This window comes from Pleurodeles waltl, chromosome 4_2 (genome assembly GCF_031143425.1).
Source record: "Pleurodeles waltl isolate 20211129_DDA chromosome 4_2, aPleWal1.hap1.20221129, whole genome shotgun sequence".
NCBI classification, from domain to species: Eukaryota; Metazoa; Chordata; class Amphibia; order Caudata; family Salamandridae; genus Pleurodeles; species Pleurodeles waltl.
This window is the reverse complement of record NC_090443.1, coordinates 832,318,232-832,340,846: the sequence shown is the minus strand read 5'-3', so window position 1 is coordinate 832,340,846 and position 22,615 is coordinate 832,318,232. Positions and strand designations below refer to the sequence as shown.

At 43.7% G+C, this 22,615-nt stretch overlaps 1 protein-coding gene across 8 annotated transcripts in view; it reads left to right on the top strand.

Annotated features, from left to right (window-relative positions):
* The window catches only part of NFIA (nuclear factor I A), an 807,499-nt gene that overhangs the window by 334,499 nt on the left and 450,385 nt on the right, over positions 1-22,615 (top strand). Inside the window, exon 1 of one of the 8 annotated variants that reach the window (XM_069232555.1) lies at positions 13,029-13,149. The exons of 4 other annotated variants lie outside the window; for them this stretch is intronic. In XM_069232555.1, the coding sequence (XP_069088656.1) occupies positions 13,069-13,149 (81 nt within the window). In that variant the 5' untranslated portion in view covers positions 13,029-13,068. Of the gene's footprint in view, positions 1-13,028; positions 13,150-13,823; positions 14,478-22,615 lie in introns of those variants that run through there. 3 more of the 8 variants (XM_069232557.1, XM_069232559.1, XM_069232558.1) reach the window with 3 other exon arrangements.

Below are 22,615 nucleotides of genomic sequence, written 5' to 3'. Positions count from 1 at the left end.
AGCTGCTCTAGTAAGGAGCACCCTGCAACACATATATATATATCCCTGCATACACTCCTGCAGGCACGGAAACTATGCCAGCCATTATCCTGTTCGAATCCATGTTTCCAAAGTTGAAACTGCTGACCCGAGTAAGTTGATGGATTGGCCACAAGACAAAAATTGCTCTCACAGCTGTGTCCTAAAAAACAAAAGGCCATATAAGGGGAACTATACTATAAAAGTAAATAAAAAAAATTACAAAGTCTGTGGATTCTTTGAATGATTTCCGGAACCCCAACATCTAACCCAACCAAACATCTTGGTTTCCGGGGTCTGTGGAACAGAGACAGGTACTGAAGACCTTGCACGCCTTTGTGACGGTCAGTTTATCACGATCCACAAACAGGGAAATCTTTATGCCTGTGTACTGCAAACCTCGGCTAGGCTTTGCCAGCCCATTCATCAGAAAACGTGTAGTTGAGCCCATGGTTCTGGAACCCTTAACTCTAGGAAGAAGATAAATCGGTCAGAGAAGCTTGTCCTGGGTTCACAGTAGCTAGGCATGAAGCTGGTACCAATAAAGTCTCCACGAATTAAAAAAATAATTTAAACACGAACTGGCCAAAGGCCAAGTTCTATGATCGAACCTTTATACATAGCAGAATTTTGCTGCCCACAATGGATTGAGTGCAGAGCCTTGCCTGGTCCTGTGGTTAACCCTTGCTATGCATGGCCAAAGGCAATGCAACAAGGGGATTGGCCATTTGATCCGCGTTGAGCGCAAGGCCTCACCTAATGACAAGCTTTGAGCACATGGCCTAAGGCAGTGCTCAGCTGGAGTTTGCCACCTATGGTGGACTGGGCACAGGGCCTGGCAACACGGCAAGCTCTTCTGGTATTCCTGCATGGGAGAAGGTTGGCCACCAGAGGTATGCCATGCCACTACTACCACTGCACGTGGCTTTCTCCAAGTGCAGTTGAAGTTGACTGCTTGTAGCAAATTTGGGTGCAGGCCTTGCGGCTAATCCCCAATGTGCATGGCAGGAGGTTGGCTACTTGTTTCAGGTTTGGTGCATGGCCTGCACAGAGGCCTTGCAGCCAAATCTCTATGCGCCAAAGTCCATGCACAGTGTGGCAGTCAACTCCTGCATGGCCGAAGGTTGGCTGCCCACATTGGGTTGGGCAAGGGCATGATCAGAGGCCAGATCAAACCCTGCTGTGCATGACCAAAGACCATAGTTAGGGATGGTTTGCTGCCTGCATAGCTTTGAGTGCAGGGTACCATGGACGCTGGCCATCTTTGTCAGGTGTCGGAGTACCACAATAGATATGCAAAAATGAGGGAGCTTGATACCCATGTATTGCAAACCTAAGGCATGCTTCACCAATGAATGTATCAGCAAACAGGGAGTCATGGTCACGGATTCGGAACTGCAAACTCCTGGAAGAAAAGGAATGGGTCAGAGAAACTTATTTACAGAACCCTGGCATGAAGCTAGCCCTGTATTCGAGGGACCAATAAAGGCACTGTGAATCCACGTAAAACGTATACTGGCAAAAGGCCAAACTCTGTGATGTAACACTTATTGATAGCAGAATTTTGCTGAAGTAGTGATTTGAGCGGCAGGCCAAGCCATATGAACAACTCCCAGGGCTGTGTACAGTGGGGATTGGCCATTTGGGACAGATTGGGAACAGGCCACAACTAAGGCCAGGCCCTGCAGCCAATCACTGCTGCACCCAGGTTTGTCACCTGTGGTTGCTACCCTATTGCACATGGCCTGTGTGCACCACAATTAGGCTGCATGCAGCAAATAAGCCACATGGCCTGGGCAAAGGTCAGACCCTGTGGCCAAGGCTCACCATGCGCAGTCAAGGGGGTTGGTCACCTATGGATTGTTGGGTGCAGGACTTGCAGCTCATCCTTATCCTCATCATGTGCAGCCAAAACGTTGGCCACTCCATGGGGGTTAGGCTCTGGCCCTATAGCAAACTCTGGCTGTGCATTGCCATGAGTCATGCGTAGTGGTTCAGCCAATCTCTGTTGCACAGGACTGAAAGTTGACCACCGTGGTGGGCTGGGTGCAGGGCCTAGTTGGCTACCTGTGGTGAGTAGCAGGGCCTACTCAAAGTCCACTCCCTGCAACAAACCCCAAAGACTGCAAGCAGCACAGTTTGGCCACCTCCAGAGGGTTGAGACAGGGCTTGGCCTCTCTGTAACCAACCACCACTACACAGATCCCGTAGTTGGCTAAACACCCGCTACACATACTCTCTCACTAAGTCTCACACCCAATGACACACTTACTCCCTCTCCCCAACATCTTTTTTCAGTTTGTCACTCAGTCTGTCTCACTTTGGAACTAACCACCTTTTACTCGCTTCCTCAATGTCATGCACTCTCTCACTCACTCTGCCCCCACCCCTGCTCCTCATTGCCACTGGTGGTGCATGGTGGAGATTCACCATCGATGGAGGCCATGCAGTCAACCCTTGCTGTGAACAAGTTGCAGCTGGACAAATACTAGCTGCACACCACCTCTCACTCAGTCTCTCATGTTCCCATTCACCCGATTTAAACCTATTCCCTCTCACTACACCCTACTTCACTTTCAGTTATTGCCTTTCACTTTCATGCTCTCCCACCCACTCCATCTCATTCACTTCCTGACACTTACACAATCTCTCACTCACTTTCTCACCCACTCTTTCACTAAGCCATCTATCCTCCTACACATCACTTTCACTCACTCACATACAAAGCATATATTTTTCTATGCTTTTAAACCATTACGTTGGTTCTGAAGATAATTATTCTTTCTATTTTTAACATTTTTTGTTGATTTTTTACTATGTTTTTATTTTTGGTGAAATCAAAAGAAAAAAATACACCATAAAAATGGAAGTAAACTCTGTGATAAATAAGGACCAAAATTATTTTTGCACTACTTCTGATGAAAAAACACTTGCTTTTTTATGCACTCTTCCACTTAGTTCTATACAAAAGATGACCTTTCCACACAACAAAGTGGGTAAGCAAGGATCATTTTTTTTTGCTCTTCTTGCAGAATATCTCCAGACAACAAGTCTCCAGTGGGAAAACAAGGATCAATTTTTAATTGCTCTTCTTTCAGAATATCTTTAGGCAATATCTCTCCAGGAAGGATAGCACGTTACAGCTCGTACTTGCCTCTGCTGCGTCTCTTTTCAACATTGACCTGATGTTCAAATTCCTACGACTAGGAGTGCAATGCACTGTTTTCGATAGTGAAGACCTATTTGAATGTGGAAGAAGAACTATTTCAATGTGGAACAATACATTCTCATGAAGCAATCAAACATGTGCAATGCCCAATACGGATTTGCAGATCTTAGGAAATAGGCATGGTTGATCCAGCATGTCCTGCCAATACTGTAAGTCCAAGAAGGGTTCATACCTGTAAAACTCTAAATGTAACACTTAGGCCCTCATTACAAGTGTGGAGGTCTTAAGACTGCTGCATTACAAGTAGGCCGGATTGGCCGAAGCCAAATCACCACAACGCCGTCCGGCCCACCAGTGCGCCCGGCAGTGAGCTCCTCCAGGCCAGCGGCAGGCTTCAGACCGCCAGCCGTATTAGTAGGCAGCATACCGCCAGGCTTTTCGCGGTTGTCGCCCCGCCATGAAAAGCCTGCCGGTAACGCATCCGGTGACAGGCATCCCTATTCCTATCACCGGCATACGCACCCCCACATGTCCACACACCTCCATGCATCCCCCACACACATCCATGCATGCATTCCCACTCATACACATGCATGCAGTCACCTCCCCACTCATCTTCACATATGCAGACACCCCCTCCCCCCCAGCGGCAGCAGCTTCAGTGGTCTTGCAAAAAGACCCCCAAAGTCGTAATGAGGGTCTGAATCCTTGACTTGTAAGCTGTATTTCGAAAAAAAACTCTACTTTCCAATAACATATTCCAATTGGTTTCCATACCAAATGCAACTTTTTTACATTATTGGATTTGATGCATTCTGAACAGAAGTCCCCTCTGTGCTATCAGTCGAGAGCCACAAACCCAGAACAAGAATTGTGCTCCTGTAGCTTTCAGTCTGTTGCTTAATCAATGAAAGATCTGTAAATCCTAAGACACCACAAATAAAAACAGGAGAGGCTCATCTGGATATAATGTTCTACACAAGCTTTTAGGAATGTGCTCTTTCTACTAGTCATTTAACATTTTTTACTTCTATTGCTTAAGCCGTTTTTGGTTGGCCATAAGACTCTGTACACCTTACCCCTGCTAACAATGGTAATGTGTTTGTGGTCTACCTTTTTAATATAGTCAAATTGTCATACAAGATTTACAACTTTAATTATTATAAGTGCCTAGTATGTGGAACTAAAGGCACCCTGGGCTTATAAATTAAATGCTATCAGTAAGCAACAGCACTTGCTATGCCACGCACTACCATAGCACTGTACAACATGTCTCTGGCCTGCCGTTGCAGCCTAAGTTTTCAGTTTAAAGCTGGCATTTTGATCTGGAAAAATATATATTTTGCCAGGCCTAAACCTTCTGTTTTAATACTTATAAGCCATCCTTGAGGTAGTCTTTAAAAGCCCATAATGCAGGGTGCATGGTATTTGGCAAGTAGGACATGTATATTTAATGTTTTACTTGTCCTGGCAGTGAAAAATCTCTAAAGCTGTTTTACACTGTCAAGTCTGGCCTCCCATAGACTAACATGTGTTTACCCTATTACATTTAATAGGTGGTAAATTCAGTTTGGGAGCAGCTAGAGAAATATCTCAAAAAACAATATTAATAGTAATTTAAAGCACAAGTTAATGGTAAAGTCAAATATTATATGACTACTTTGGAAACTGCAGTTTACTGCCAATGCCCAGTGTCTTCCACCATCATGAAAATGCCCAAAGTGAGTAGGGTTAGCCCTGGGAACTTCTCCCCAGTTGTTACGGCGTACTAAGGAGTCATTCCCACACACTGGCTTGCGCCAGACATATAGTTGACACATCCAGGCACCCACTTCAGAAAAGTCTCTGGACCTGAGAAGAACAGAAGGGCTGCTACCCTGTCTGTGACCTCCCCCTTATATTCAGAACAAAGCATTGGACTCCAATGGTTATAAGGCTGACTTCATGTTAAAGCTACAGTGACAAAGCAAGCTGCAAGAGGCCTTTTCCTGCATCGCCCATCTAATCAGTGACAAATGGACCTGGACTGGACCCTGTTGTGCCCCCTGCCTGCCATCCTGTGAGTCTTTTACTGACTCCCCGATGTCCTTGGGGGCTTTAGAGGTGTACTTCTGTGGTGGATTGGGACGTAAAGGACTAAAGTCAGAAGGTAAAATCTTTGACCAGAACTAAACTAATTAGAGTATCTGACCTGCACTTCCTTGCGCTCAGCATCAAATTGTGTCTTGGTCCTGTTTTACCATGACCATTGACTATCATTTGCACGTTGTGCTTCCTGGCACTATTTTTACCTAAACCTATACACATGCACAACTCTGGTTCCTCTTATTGGATTTTTGTCATTTTTATGTAATTTTATTTATTAAATCTTTTTCCAATTTGTTTTCATATTTTTATTGTTTTACACTTCAACTTTATTACTGTTTTAGAACTGCATAAAATACTGTAGACATTGCCTCTAAATTAAGACTGGCTGCCTTATTCCTAGCTCCTACAGGGTTAAGCACAGGTTTATTTAGTTTATTTTGTGGTTCATCCTGACAAGGGTTATGATTAGTAATTGAAGTAGAACCCCCGCCCTCTCAACTAATACTCCAATAGCTTACACAAGCACACTTCCTTAATAAGGTAAGCCCCACATAGGTACGGTTTTCTGTTTTACTCTGTACAAAGCAGAACATTGAGAAACAGACACATAAATATGTGGAAGCAACTTAGCAGCAGAAATGGTGAGCAAGCCATCTGCTGCAGTCTACCACAACCTTCTGCGCATGAAGAACCAGAGGATGATGATGTGAAGATTCCAATGTCTTCAAGAAGAGCAGAACACCCGGCCAAGGAGTTACTTGCCTGGAACTTTTTTCAGTCTACTAAGAAGGTGAATGCATGAAAGGTTACTTGCCCACTTTGTGACCAGGTGATTCACAGAGGACATATCAACAGATATTAAGTTGAGACTAGTGGCATAATTAAACCTCTTTGTATGGATGCTTTCTGGCAGAATTGAGCAACAAACCATGGAAAAAAGGAAGAGGAAAGCATTCATGCAGAAGAGAAATGGTAGCATTGACAACTGTCGATGTTTGCCATATACTGTCAAAAATATTTTTTTTAATTGTTCTGGTCAAGAAAATCAGCAAGTGATCTGTGCTATGAATAAACACTCAAAGAACTATCACAAAGACGTTTATACTTCCCTTAAAAACATGTTATCCATTTAAAAGAGAGGTTTTTTAAAAACATAACGCATTTAAGAAAAGTTAACAAAAAAAAGTTCCATGTAGGAACATAACATAGTGGTTCAGTTAAAGAACCAAAAAAAGGCAGAGATATGGAACCAAAAATAAAATGCAATGTCCACCCACAGAACCTTGTGGGAGGTCACACTATGTGGCCAACACTACTGCACACTGCTAAGGGCTGTGTGCTGCTTTATTTGGATAAGGATGAAATGAATGAATTTATTTTAACGTTGTTTACTATGGGATTCTAAGTCTGTATCTCCATTATTTTCTACCAGTGGGTGTTGGCAGTACCAGTGGTTTGACAATGTGTGGTGCTGGACTTTACTCCAGGTATGACTGTTTTGGGACCATTTTGGATGTAGTGCTTTTAGAAGTGGTGTATTGTGAGCAGGAATGGGCTTACTCTTTTGTAGGTGAGTGTATGTCCCTCTCTAGACCCCTCCATAGCCCTCACTAAACCTCTTCTTAGAGTTCCCTAAGCCCTTACCTTTTCGCAGAAAAATATTTCCCATGGTCTTGCCACTCCTCCTTGCCCCTCATACAGTTCCTATGAAATTGTAGATTTGAATGTATAGATATCTCCACAATCAGGGTGGCCTTGACATAGAAATGACAGGAGAGGCGGAGGTCTCCTGATGAAAGTTTGTAAATAGCAGTTTGTAGAATTTAAGTAGTACCACTAAACATAGTACAAAATGTAGCTTATGAATAAGCCCCTCGGAATGTGGATAAAAAAAATGACACAAAGAACAAGAAGAAAAACCATAAAGCCTCAGAAACAAACTAACAGAACAAAATAGACAAAGCCAAAAACCTAGGCTAATGAAGAGACAGAAAGTGAGACACACACGCAGAAACAAATATGCCAACTGAGATAATGTAACAGAAATAAAATATTGAATAACTGAAAACAAGACAAAACACTTAAAGATCACAAACTTCAAAAAGAGTAAAGAGCAATTGTAAATACAAATTTAGAGGATAAAAACAGAAACAGGAAGAAAAAGAGAGAGAAAATAAGACAGAAACATTTTAAAAGAAATATAATTTTTGAAAAACAAATAAGAAACAAAAACTGTGAACATCCATGAGCAAAACAGGCATATAGGAAGAGAGAGACACAAAGTAATAGAGAGGAAGACATAACGTGAGAGTGACAGCAACAAAAAATAAGTAATAATTAAAAACACATACAAATACAGCAAGGAAACTATGTTTACTATAAGATGGATGACTAACAGTACACAAAAAATAAAGGGCCTGATTTAGATGCTGGTGGAGGAGAATACTCCATCACAAATATGACAGAAATCCCGTCCTCCGCCGTATTACAATCCCATTGCATCCTATGGGGATCACACATACCTGAGACGGCTGGCCAAACATACATGCTCAGTCAGGGGGAGTGCTGAGCAATCCCCCCCTCACTGCTCCTCATCCTAGTTGCCCCGAACCTTTCACAACGAAGGGCATCTCCTTGTTGTGAATGTTTTGCAGCTTCTGCTGCTGGTGGGAGGAGGGGGAGATTTCCTTAAATGTATCTAGTAAATTCGGCCAGACGCTTAGCATGTTTGAGACAGTTATAGCATCAGCAGCAGCAAATAACGGGGTTGAAATTTTAGAACTGCATAATGATGGCGCTTCCTTGGTGCCAGTGCCCAGGAACTCAAACCACTTGACTAATGTACAGAGAGAAAAGCAGTGGGTCGGTAAGCATCCTTTCTGCGTGTCTTTTACAGAGAATGGCCTTGTATATTCCCCTGCTAGCCCCCTGCACACTGTAGCATAATTTTGATCATGTAATCTTTGAAAACACTGAGAAAGTTGGATGAGATGCTCAGCTCATGCAGTGCACTCCAGAGACTTGTTGGAGACATTATTGCAGGAAGACTGAGGGTCCACAAATACCACAGACAAAGATTCCTTTTTGATTGAGACATTTTTCCAGAAGCAGATAAAACCTAAGCACCCGGTCCACTGTGCTAATTTTCTTCCAGAACCTTACCCGACATTGCAATAGAACATCATTTTGCTTCGCTTGGGAACCCATTCTTGCTAACAGATGTGAACATGTTCTGGACATTAAGTGAGTTTATTCAGCTGTAATTTCTGGCATCAATCCTGCAACCCTTATTGTGTATCACCACTATTTCAGCTCCCAGCCAGGATTTTGGTATAGAATCCTGTTCAAAATCCCATTATTACACGCAGGAAGTAGCTGTCCCAGAAAACAGGATTGGATTTATATAGATCAGCTGGTATTTTATCAGGGCCTGGAGCCTCACCCCCTTTTTTGCCTGGTAATTGCTGCCAGAACCCCAGTTACAGAGAATGGTTCCAGATGGGACCTATTGGCAGACACCTATGTGATGGAACCTGTCTCCTACCTGATCGAGAACATCATAACACAAAGACAGATAGCATGCAAGCCACCAGGCTTCTTGTTGCAACATATTACATACTTGGGTGATTTTATTGCACACAATGCAGTGATATATAAATGATAATCCACAGAGATCTGTGAAATATGGGAAATATGTCATGGCTCCCAGTGAAACAAGAATAATATTTCACTATTCCTTGTGAAAACATCATAATGATGGCTGCAGACCGCTCGGCACAGCTTTACCATTGTCTATTTAATCAACTTTCTATTCCTGAAAGGTAATAAAACCATGCACACTGTAATCCCAATCAGTGTCTGTTGTTAGCTCCACTTCGTGCAGGACAGCATTAACAGACTCTCCCTTCTGACCGTTTTGTTTTTTAAGTCTGTTTTTTCTGAAATCCAACATTCTTAGCTTTATAATTAAGAACAGTTCTTGTCTCAGCTGAACAAACAAGTGTAGTCCTGTATTTCACTTACTGTTTACAATAAGCACTTGTCTGTTTGAAAAAAAAAACATATTTTAGAGGCTGACAGCCCCAAAATACAATGCAATAAAATTACTATATAGGGTGTATGGTGTAATATGGTCTTATATTGCCATCTTGGGGCTGTAGTGACATTTGCAAACCACTTGCCCTTGTGGCTCATTATACCACCCGGACAGAACTGATGAAAGGCAATATAAGACTGTTACTTATCCTATATATCAGTGGTGTAGCACAAAATGGTGCTCCACCCCCCCTGCAGAATGTGATGAAGGGTCCTTGAGTCTCCCATATCTCACAGATATTGGGCTGAAGGGTCAGGGCCCCCCCCCCCCCCTGCACCGCAGTGGCCTGTGTTATGTCCCTGCTATATATGATATATATTTTTATGTAAGGAAGAGAGTCAGTCTAGTGATAATTCAGGCGTAAGTTGCACCTAATTCAAGAGTAAGACATTTGCTCACATTAAAATCTTTAGGAATGGATACGCGGAGTCCTGCAGTAATCATAGAAAGGGAAATTGATCAGGTTAACACATTACACATTTCCACCATCCCCGCAAATCAGTCGGGTAATAATGCTACATTACTTCACCAAATGTAAAAGGCTGTAGGTAATTAACAGAAAAAAGGTATGAAATGTGCAGTACAGTAAGTGTGCACACTGTCCTAAAAATACCGCATTTTTTAACCTGTGATGTCTAACAGCAACTCTGCACCTCCTGGCTTTGGTAACATTATTACAGGCACTGCTGTCCCTGGATTCGGAACCCGATTCTATATCAGTGGCATGTGCAGAGGCTTTAAGTGCTACAATGGGAAAGTAAGTTGACACATTAGCTGGGTTTTTGGAAGATTGTTTGCTGTAACTTTGTACATGTGTGAACAGACGATACAGGGCACCATATTTTACTCACTCTGGTCCTCACTTAGGCCCATATGTACAAACACTTCTTGCCATAGACACAGAATGGGGAAAAACCTTTGCTACATCTGGCCCTTAGTCTTCTATAGTATTTTTGTGGAATAGTAAAGGGTTCCCCGCACATTTTTACTATTTCTGCTCCTTTGCGGCTGTAATAGAAATACCACAGCAGTTTGCAGGAACCAGAAAACGGCTGGCGTTAATCGACAGGGCCAACATACAGAATAAGTGGGCAATGACATTATTACTGTGCACTACTGAAGCACTACGACAAAAGTGACAGTGCATGTAACAAAGTCCCCCACGCTGTGCTGATGGCTTGCTGCATGCGGTTACAAGAGGCCTGTGTACTCAACTGCTGAGGCGGCGAGGGAGAGACGGGGCAGCCGGGGCCTAGCTCCCTCCTGAGATTGGAGGGCGGTGAGTGCAGATTCCCCAACAACCACACTGGCATTTAATATTAAAATACATTTTACGACAAGCAAGGCGCTCGACTGGGACTAAATAGGCAGCGGAGAGGGAGAGAACCAAGTGAGACAAAACACATAATTTTCTGAAATATGCAACATTGTTGAAGTCTTTACAAACAGAGAGGAAGGGTGCGTGTATGCGTTTTTGTCTGCCTGTGTACAAAATTCTGGTGAAAAACGATAGACACCTCAGCATTCCTGACTGAATGAACTTGTACCCAACTATTCATCCCTAAATACATTTATTAGGGAGATGTAAAACCCAATCCCCACCCCTCTACCCCTGAAGAAGCTACGCTCCTGCGGGACAGATGCGGCGACAGCTCACGTTTCTCCATACAGCAAGTAAGGTTTCGGGCGGTGCCGTCCGGTACCCTGAAGCCCAGAGCCCGTCAGGCCTGGCATTCTTCAACTGCAGCCCATGGCTCTAAAACGGCCGGGGGGGCTGGGGGCTCCTTTACCCTCTGGCAGCCTGCACCCTGACCTGTCCGTGCCAATGCCACGTTAAGACACTGAGGGTGCGAGGGCACTCACGGTGGCACAGAAGGCACTACCAGACCCCAAGGCCCTCCTAATGCCCTATCGCTATACGTCAGGTTGGGTGGTCTGCGCGCTCCGATGATGGATAGTTCATTGAATGTGGGGGTTCTGCGGGCCCTGTCTACGCTCCCAACGAAAACACAACAGTGCAGGCTTCGTGTTTACTGACTAAACAGCATCCATGCCAGCTCTCGCATTCAGAAGGAACACTGCGTGGGCAAAAAATATTGACGGCGCTCAATGTTTTAATTTTCGCTTTCTCCATTCTGAAACGTTTTTGATTCTGCACTGGTCAAAGGCAGCGGCGCATCCCTTTGCACGGGCTGGGCGGGGTGCCAGGTGATGTAGACATTCGTTTCATTTGTTTCTCTGGTTTTTTGTTTTAACAACGTCACCTTTCGGACACTTCAGAGCGTTGCGCATACAACTGAGCAAAGCAGTGGTGAATGCAGTTATGGGTCTGCTGATGTGGTACCTGGGAGGTAAGCTTGGCCAGAGTAGCTGTGGAATTAAAATACCCCTCTTCCCTCTCCTCCCCCCCCCCCCCTCCCCGGCCCCTGGAAGTCCGCACCGCAGGCCTCGCTAATTTCACACTCATTGCTGAAAAATAGCAGAATTTGAAGGTTTACGCCGAATAAGGGAGTCATTTTTTAAACAATGATTTGGTTAAAAAAAAAAAGGTATCTGGCCATTGGGTTGACACCCACAGGAAGTGTACAACATACATACAATCAAGATTATTAATTAAAAAGCGTGGCTGTCCTGACCAACCACTCTTTACGATACTTCTGTGGGCATGCAAGGTGCGGCCATTCTGTGACCATGGATTAAAGGTCATACCCTCTTTGTAGCTGTCTTAATAAAACAGACATGGACATCCAAAACCTTCAAGTCCAATGCACCGGAAAAGGAAATGGCACCACATTGTCATCTTAAGGATATGTTGGTGCCCTAGAAATGTGTTAGGCCAGAACATAAATGGCAGGGAAACTAGTCTTAATGTATAACGGAGACGTGGTACGAACTATGCAGCTGGAAACACGTGCATTATACCTCACTACAGCATTTTCGGACAAGCTAGGAGTGGGTGAAGCCAACTTTTAACTGTAGACTCTATTCTGCCCTGGGCGCGAATAACCATTATTACATGTGGCGGAAATGGCCATTTGAACGCGCCCTCGGAGCTGTCCTCAGTGTCAGACAGGGCGGATGTGAAGGTTCTGCGTGTTGAACTTGGAGGCAGTCTCTTGTCTGCCTGGAGGGCGCAAATAATCGCCCAGGCTCCAAGAAGCCGTCACAAAGGGCGGCAAACCTTCCCCGAGATAACTCTGCTAACCACGAAAAGCTGGAAACCGCCTAGCGAGCTGACTACAGCCGCCGGAACACTGCTCAAAAAACAGTTTGGTAAACACACGCTTTCACCCCTCTCTTTATTAAAAGATATATAAAAAAAGTGCGCGTGTTAGTGGAAGAGGCCATCGAGAGGGGGCCGGGGCTCAAGTGTAAATATATATTTAAAACATTCTAGGAAAGATAGCCGGGGAGGCCGGGCCTTCTGCAAACACTTTCCCTCTGTGCTGCTATCTCTGTCGCATTCCAAGCTCGTCCGGGCTGCACTTTTCTGTCGAGGAACTTGCAGTGCAAATGTCTCCTCCGTCTGGAAAGCGTCTTCCTGCCCCCGAGCAAAGGGCACAGGGAAATAACACCGCCTAGGCGCGCAGAGCACGGAGCTACAACCCACCACTGCTGCGTACAGAAACTTTCCAGTTTAAAAAGCGCATGGAACCTTGGAAACGTTGTACTCGGCGCCACTGCGGGCTACCGATGCATGGATGGGTGGCTGGACAGACCACTTGCACGCGAGTTACGAACGGCCTTCGCATGTTTTCTGGGCTATATAAACACACCTGTACGTGCAATATAAATCTGAATACTATGCACGGTCCTTATGCACCTCTAAGGGCGCTAACTTCAATGATGTCACCTTCCATGTATCGCTTGGCATCTGTGCCCGGGTGCTCCCTCCAAGGGGCACGTCTGACACTTCACCTCGTGCGCATCACAGCGCAACGTTTTTTCCTTTCTAGGGTGACTCTGTATGTTACTTTTAGAAGAGTTTGCAAAAACGAGCCTCACAATTCATATATAGGGACAATCCACTACGAATGTATGTATGGGGTCGTGATCCAATGTAGGGATCTTGGCGCAACCTCGTCTGGTCTCGTAAAGTTGCAAATGCAGATATCAAACTTAAGGGCACGCGTCTTCGGTTTTTTAAAAGTAAACAAACAGCATACGGTATAACTTATTGGAGCATACGGCCAGCCCTTCCAAAGAGTGGAACTCTTGAGTTGTAATGCAGAGTGGGAACGGGGCGAGCCCAGGTCCGCAGGCACTTCCCAGCCTGTGCGGCCGCAGCGGGGAGGCTGCTGGAGGGCTGCGGTGGGACCCGCAATGGTGCTTGGCAGCCGCCAATAGGCTGCGGGCGGGCCCCGGTGCGGCTGCACTGCATGCCGTCCTGTGCAGAGTGCCGAGCAGCGCTTCACTGTCAGAGGAGGGGAGGGAGGGAGGGAGGGAGGAGGGCGATCTCGGGACTGCGAGAGACTGGGGGAGGAGGGCGGCCGATCCAGAGACGGGTAGAGGGGGAGGAGAGCAACCGGGACAGGGAGGGGTGGAGGGCTGCTGATCCCGGGACAGAGAGAGACCGGGGAGGACGAGTTGCTGCCGATCCCGGGGGAGACGAAGACAGGGGGAGGGCCACTGATCCCGGGACAGCCAGGCGCAGGAGGCGAGGGCTGCCTAGCCCAGGACAGGAAGAGAAAGCTGGGCTCGGAGGGCTTTGCAAGCACCGGGACAGGCGAGCGGGAAGACAGCGGCTCGGGAGCCCGGAGATCCCGGGACAGGGACGGAGGCTGCCCGGAGCGCGCGCAGGAAGCAGCCGGATCCCCGGCCCAGGGCAGTCCGGACAGGCGGACCCCGGCGCCGCAGCCAGAGGCGCGGAACTGCTGCCGGGTCAGGGCTCCCGGAGGAGGGGGCCCGCACCGAGGGCTCAGGCTGCGGGGAAGGAAACTCTAGGCGGGGTTAAAGTTCAGCCCATGGAGCCGCACCGCGCCGCCGCCCGCACTCTGCAGAGCTGGAAATGTGAAGGCACCGACCGGGCGTGAGCGCTCCCTCCGTCCCCACTCGCAGCTCCGAGCCCAGGGGCCGGCCATGTACTCCCCGCTCTGCCTCACCCAGGTGAGTAGCGCCCGCACCCCGTGCCTGCCCCGCTCCGCAGCACCAAGCTGGCCAGCGCGCACGCAGCTTTCCGAAAAGTAACTTTTTTTCCCTCTTGTCGCTGCATCTCGGCTCTGCACGGCCATTAATGCCGCGGGCACATGGCTAATGGCGCCTACGTATTTTTGCTGCAGTTTAATGCTACAACACGACTTAGGTTTTGCACGATGCCACCGCGACCTCCTCTAATGCGGGAAGGAGGTGTCTGAGAAATGCACCCCTGTCAACTTCGGAACACCCCTCGGGAGGTGGCACGCGCGCAGACGGCTTTACAGTCCCATATGCGCAGCCGTTCTAATACTACGCGTGTCCTGTGCGCTCCGTGGCGCAGCTCCGCACCGGGGCATGCCTGGGGGGTGCGGCGCCGAGGGTGCCCCCACAGAGACCCTGTGGGGTCTGCGCTGTGGTCACGGGCTGCGAAAAGAGCAAATAATTGCTGCCCTGGTCTTCCTACTCTGCGGTTTCCTGCAACAGTTCTGTCACGTCCTGTCCCGCCCGAGTTTGTTTCTCGGGATTTTCAGCGGGGCTTTTAATGTTGCCTCTGTTATGCGCCCCCAATCTGAAAAGGGTATGCGTAGGGGGTCGGGCAGCGAGGAATGTTAACTTTGCTGTCACTGAGCTTAAACTCAGTGGGCTGTCGCTGCTCCCACCAGATTTCCTGATTCAAGTATTGAAGAAGTGACTGAGCGCACAGTCTCTCTCTCTTCTCCCCATCCCACCTTTACTCTTGTTTTACCTAACCCCTTCCAAAGCCTCGAGTTGGTACAACCCCTCCCCCCGGATTGCTCTCATGCTTTTCCCAACAGTTTCAATTTCCCTCCCAAACCTGTGCCAAGAATTGTGGCGTGATACTCCACAGGTTAGACGCTAACCAAATGCTGCACATCAACTCCTCGTAAATCAGGAAAGTTAGGGTGTAGTCCTGAATTATTCACCCCGCACTAGGGCTTAATCTGTAACAAAGTGCCGGGGCCCAAAGTTTTTCTCTAAAACCTGCGGCCAGCGCTGTCAAAGGTCGGAGTGCCGAATACAAGGATGTGTTGTCTTAATTGTGCCTCATGCCTTTTTAATCCACCACAAGACACTCCCTGCTTTTTTTTAATCTCACTCTTGTAAATTCTTTTCCACCCTTTCTCCCTTTGTCATTGTTTTAACGCATTTTCCTGCATGTTTCTTTCCACTTCTGTGTTTTTTTTTCTCGTTCTTGCTTTGGATCTAAGCCTTTTGTGGAAAAATAAGTACCATTCCCTAAATTGAGTGCCAATGGACCTCACTGGCAACCACCGGCTGATGTTAAGTACTACCCCACACCCGCGCCAAGGATTTGAAGAGTCAGTATTGCAGATTAGCCCATTACCAAATGCTGGCATTCACTCCGGGTAACATTTTTAGAGCAGTGGGCTTGTACTAACTACTCCTTCCTGCTCTACATGTTGTAGTCCAGCACACTACTCATTGCGGTTATTCAGTCCCTTGTAAAAGTGTTGGGGGGCAGTAGGCCTCAGACTGTCACCATTCCAGGCAAGTGACTAGGGGCACTAAGACTATGTCCGGTGCCCCCACAATATAAGTATTAGTGGAGTAGTAGGCCAGTGCACAATTGCCTTCTATTGCAAGTTTTGGTGGGGCAGTACCGTTAGGTCACCTACACCTGCTGGAGAGGCACTAGGCCTTTTAATCCCTGACACACCTGACGTTTTCTGACGTTTGCGCAACCCATACATTCTGACAGTGCATATCTGCAGATAAGACCCTTCTGCTGTTGCCTCCCTGCTACAAATGCTCCTGGGCAGCAGACCTTCTACGCTCTACCTATTGCTGACTGATCTTCCTGATGTGTGTGTGCTTTTGGAAAGTGTAGCACACTGATCATTTGCACACTACTTTGCTGACCACGTATGTGGAACGGTGGGGCACACCATCTTCCGTGTTTCCCTCTACTGTTCACCAGCCTGCTACCTGTGCAGTTGGGTCACACAACAGCCTGTCCACTGCTGCCTGTTCACTGCTGCTCCTGCCTCTTTTCCTTCTCTGTCATGGCCACCGCCGCGCTGCAACTTTACTTCTCACCAGTTGATCTTGCATCTTCCTGCTCGAGATCTGTGGTAGAGGCTTTCTATCTATCCTAATTAATATTGGGCATGGTGTTGACTGTGAGCAAGTCCAGCGTGTTTTTTGTGCTTCCTGGGACTGAGTGCGTGTCAGTATTGTGTGTTTTCTGTTGCAAGATTCTTCTTAAAGTATAACGTAGAGCTTATAGCCTGCTTCAAGTATATACAGAAGCGTACATGCCGTGCCTGTGAACGGACGTGCCGATCCGCACCTCTCACTTGTGTTGGTTTTAGAAAGTCAGTTAAAGTAATATATATTTTGTATACTTTAGATCCATGGCCAGACTCTGCTGGCTGAATGTCAGAAAATTTCTTGGAGATGAGGGCTGGGTGATTATTCATTTTCTAGGCCTATTGGGATACTTGCTTAAGGAGATATTTTTTAAACATTATAAATGTGCCTTGTAATGTCCACTGAGCTCATAGTGTACTTTCCTCCCCTCATTCAGCTACTATATTATGGAGCATATATTAAAAAAAAGGATATGCACGGATACATGTTTTGTGTGGAAAGTCAACCATAGAGTAAATAATTCTAAAGATCGTAATATCTAGTTTGCAGAGAGACCAACAGATAGGGATAATATATTGTGAGCAGCTACATGTATATTAAAGATTGCAGTGTTTTAAAATGACTGAGAACTCCACTCTCAAAGCCTTTTCAGTGAACAGTTGAGTCAAACACCTGCCTTTCTAGGAGTAAGACAGGCTTTGTGAATTGAGAGGTGGGATGCAAAACAACTTGTTAAAAAAATGTTTGGAACCCTGCATTTGGAGCAAGAAAATGGTGCTGTCTTTAATATATTTTAGGTTGACTTTCCTCAAAAGTGTTATGTTTAATAAATATGAGATCCACGGAGGAAATTGAAATATCAATGTAGCAAAAATGTATTTCTCTTTAATGATCTTTTCTTTAAATGAGAAACTTTACCAAAGTTGATCACTCGTACATTCGCAAATTGGGTGTGGGGCATATTTTGTATGTTTTGCTCACACAGATTAGGTAAGACATATTTTGATTTGCGTTCATGCATGGAAGTTCAAATGCATTCCTTTTTGCATTTTCTAAAAACGCGTATGGCACAAATGAAAACGTACATCAGCATTCATTTTTATTTATTCCGTGAAAATGTAACTACATTTTTTTTATTTTTCATACTCTTAAAGGATATACAAGCAGAAAATACTGTTAGAATGACACACCACATTTCAGTTCTAAATTTTAAAGCAAACTGGTTTATTATACAGGTATTGTACCTGAATGTAATCCTTCCTTTGTGAATATCAAAGCACTTTGCTGGTGGCATCGTGCATGTCTCAGTCTTGACGTCTTCATTTTAAAAAGTGCCGTTTTTTTTATCAGAACATTTGGCTGGAAAGGCAAAAGTTTAACTGTTAGTTCGGTGGTCTGACTTCTGTTTTTGAATAACTTTTGTATTCAACCTGGTTGCTATGTTATGAGCAGAGCTAAATATGGATGTTGTGTCTTTTTTAGGTAGGATTACTGTAACATTCGTGTGTATGTTGTATATGCGAGGGAAAGTAGAAAGGCCTTTATTCATAGTATGTTTATTTAATTTTGAAATTTGTAGTGCACAGTGTTCACCCAACCAAATCATTGCACTATAGAACAACTACAATTTGGGTTGAATGGAACATTCTTGTGTTGCATTGAGTCATTTTAAAGTTTTTGTTCTTTCAACTAAGTTCCGAAGTTTAACAATACATTTCAAGGGATGTCTGGCATAGAGTACTTCTATCATAAAGTAATACAGAACTTGTTTTTGCGAACTTAGGCAACATAACCAATTGGTAGTAAGTCGATAAGGAAGCGAAGGCCAATTTATTTAGAATTTATCAACAGAATGCTTTTTCTGTATTTGTAGATTTGCTTGTGTGTCATTTAGGCGCATACTGTGAATAGAATAAAGGCCTATGCTCCGTTCTACTTTCTTGAGTGTAAAATTGAGTCATTAATAACATTTTAGTGTCTGTACCTCAAGATGCCAGTTTTATCTTCAAGTGATTTCAAATGTGTTTTTATTATCATTTACTTCTATTAGCTACATTGATATTCAGAATGTGAAACCTAAATAAGCTGACATTTGGATGGTGAAATCACCAGTGTGCACACCTCTAAAACCCTCTTCAACAAGCTTATTTTGCAGCCTAAAATCATGAAGGAGCTTTATTTTAATAACAACTCTTGCAGTATTTAAAGGTAGAATTTGTCATTGCCTGCACCCTATCATTTCAAGGCACGCTGTTTCATGATCCCGTGGCTAACTCTTTGTCTTATACTTTGAATCTATGCATTTGACACTGGCAGCATACTTTACCAAAGCTACTAAGATCTGAAACACAAATGAGAGCAGATAAAAAAAAAAAAAAAAAAAAAAAACGTTTTGCAATCTTAACAGATAGTTTTGACCATTCATTTAGGTTTGTAAAGGCTTTTATACTTATTTGTCTTTTCATTTTAGTGTATGCCTTTCTGAATTGGAGGTGCATTTCTAAAATATAGTACAGTACAATTATTTCAGGGCAAGTAGATTTAGTTTGTAATAAATTAACAAAACGTCCAACTGTTCATTTTGATAAGTCCTGTTCAAAAACCCTTTCTGTGTTATTACTTTCTATGCTACCATTTGAAGTTTTGTTTGACGTGATTAAGTGTAATGTTGTTGTCCTTTTTTACTATTATTTCAAAGGGTACTGTGGTACACATCTTTTGTTATAGTTTCTTTCTTGATGGTGTCAACTTAGAAGATGCTATTTCTTGAGCTAGCAGCCTGGTGGTTTGCAGTAAAAGGACTACTTCATTACTTGAAGTTACAGAATTCTTTTTCGTTTTATCCTCACCACAATCACTTGCAATATCTCTTAAGGTCAGACTTCTATGTTTCCCGGTAGGTTAACCATAAATTTTGTTTAAAATATAGTGTAAAATAATATACAGACTTCTGTTGAAAGAACAAACATTTTAGTTCTTATACGTGATCTTTAGTTTTCTTCCTTCCTCAAGTTTTGTTTTAGAAACCAGTGCTAGTTATATTAGAAAGTAAACAAGGGATGCTCACCATTTGGATTTATGACAGAACAGTGCATTTTTTTTTTAATCTAACGGTGAAACATGGGCATTTTAATTACTTAAAAATAAATGCTTTTCCCTTTGTTGTTAGTTTATTGAAAATACTGATCAGATAACACCCAAATAATCCACTCTCACACACAGATGGTATCCTAGTCTCTTTGCAATAGAGTTAGTGTATTTGAAATCCGCTAAGATGCCACTCGTTCTAAGCAGGCGTGTTGAGATAATGAAGATATTGTTGTGAAACAAAGATATTGATGCATCAGGGCTAGTTTTATGGATTTCATAAATATATGACTTATATTTTCAGGAAAAACATATGATAATTCCTTTAAAGTATTTCATGTTCTTCAGTAGATATATATTAACAAAATAGTTGGTAGACCGGGCAGTTGCTCTGTGATGTTCATAGTAGAAATCAACCAAAACAAATATATCTATTTCATCTTTTAGAAACTGAAACCACATTTTTGCAAGCAGCTGAGATGTATTTTATAGATCTCAGTAAAACTTTATGAAGGACCAAAGAAAATTGCAGTGGTATCAGTGTATGAATATTGAACTCATTTGCAAGTTGAGGCTGTAGCTCTATAGCACCAATAAATATTACTTAACAATACAACTTTCTACCCTCTGCTGATGGCAAAAGACCATTGGGTGTTTGCTGTGTGGGAATAAGTATTCTTAAATGTCAGATGGAATCAAAACTTTTAATGGCATAAATCCTTTTGTGCCTTGACTTACTTTCCCACAAATCAGTCTCAATATGTATGATGGATAGTGGCTAGAAGCCACCCCATCAAATTGTTACAGCAGAGGTTTTCCCTGCATAAAAACATATATTTACACCAGCACTGTTCTGAACATTACATTTTCATAGGTTCACAAGGCAAGATCCAGTTATTAAGAATACTTAACTCTCACTATCGTTGTGATCCTATTTACTCTTTGAAAGAACCAAATAATATTGCACTTGTTTACTAGAGCATTAAATGGGGTGCAGTGTAAGAAAGCTCTACCAGTTCATAAGTATCTCTTATTTATCATTTGGTGGGCAGTCAGGCTTAGACCAACATGATGGGCCAGCTAATGTAGCCAGATCATTAACTGCCTACATTGGTTTTGTTAACAAATTATTGTTTGGTGGAATTAGTGTTTACAGTTTTATATGTTATAAATTAAGCCCTAATCATCCTTACGTTTGTCATCTAGCTCACATGAACAATCTAAATTTCGTGAAACATGCTTTATGTAGTATCCCAAATGGCTCATTAACATGGATGTTACTGATTTAGAGAGGAACCTTTCAATGTTCTTCCAAGTACTACTTACACCTTGTTTTAGAAGTTACAATGTAATCCAGAGGGAGTCGGGCGTTCTGGAATTTTGTAGAATGGAATAGCCATGGAGTGGATATGGTGATAAAAGGAAACAAGTCTTTGACAGAACTAGTGATCTTAAGCAAGAGTGCCCCTTGACCTGTAGAGTTGGCTGTCTGTCAAGAGCAAACGAGAAATAGACATATGGGCTTCACCTGGTCATCTTTATCAGATGTCATAATTCTGTGCTTATGTGAATTTGATGCTCACTTACTGTAGGGGCTAATTTCCGAAAGAGAATAGAATGTGTATCATTGGCCTTGAAATAGAAGGCAACCCGAGGTCAGGCACGTGGAATCAGATTGCTTAGCCAAGCCATTGTAGCCATGAAGGTACCTATGTCCCAACGAGAAGTGCCTGCTTTTGATAATTTTATAGAAGTGTCTGACATAGGGACTGGAGCCTGGACAGGTGTGACCCAGAGTAGCAGAATACAATGCGAATATCCTTTAAAAATAGTAACTATGCCTGCTCTGTTAAAAAAAAAAAAAAAAAAAAAAACCCGTAAAGATTCAGTGACATAATGGTACAGGAGTGGGATAGTCCAAAACACAATTTCTGGGTTTTAAAATATTGTTTTTTTACGACCTCTCTTAAATTGCTTCAGGATAGTGTGAAACAATTTTATAAGCAGTAAGCACAAGCAAATAAAAGTACAGGTTACCCGTTCTAGAGTTTTCATACCTGTCTGAGAAATCTACTTTTCCAAGCCATATCTTTTTCTGCAGCTTTGCCCATTTTCAGTGCTTAATTTGAGCTAGTGGCTGCATGTGGGTTCCACCAGCACTCATTTTTAGGGACTAGCACTTATTTTTCCTCAATAACGTTTGATCCTTACTGAGAGAGACAAAACACAAAAGGGGGAAGAAACAGGAAGAGTAAGATGGAAAAACAGTGACTAAGGAAAGCAGGGATGACCAAAATGCAAGAATGAGCTAAAAGGGCAAAGAGTGCCTTCTGGTGTATTAAAGAGGCATGAGGTAGAACAGACTACGCAGCTGTTGTTTTCCGCACCTCCATCTTTGATAGCACTCACAAAACTTTAGGTACCAGCACTGCGCATATTAAAATGAATTTAAAAAAAAATCAGTAAAAAACATTCCATCATAAAAGAGGTTATTTTGCAGGCAGAAATCCAACAGTGAAATCAAGCTGAGCATAAATAAAACTGAATAAACATTGAAGAATGGGTAAAATGTTAAAATGATCTCTTCTCGTTATTAGGCCCAACATTGTAAGCTACAATACTTACCACTTAAAGAACCCCTCTTTTGGTGCTTCGGTAATGAGTGACATATTCTCATTCAATACAGAAATGTAGTTTTTTTCCCCGTGCTCTTTGTTCGTATATTGGGATGTATTTACTAAGAACCCTTGCGTCGCAGAAACAAAATAATTGTTGTATTCAGTAATCAAAAGTAAAATCGGTCCTCAATTTATCTGTTTGTGTGGATTATAGTCACCACATTACCGACCATATTCTTCCGTCACTCTTTCAGAAGAAAATGCTGCTTC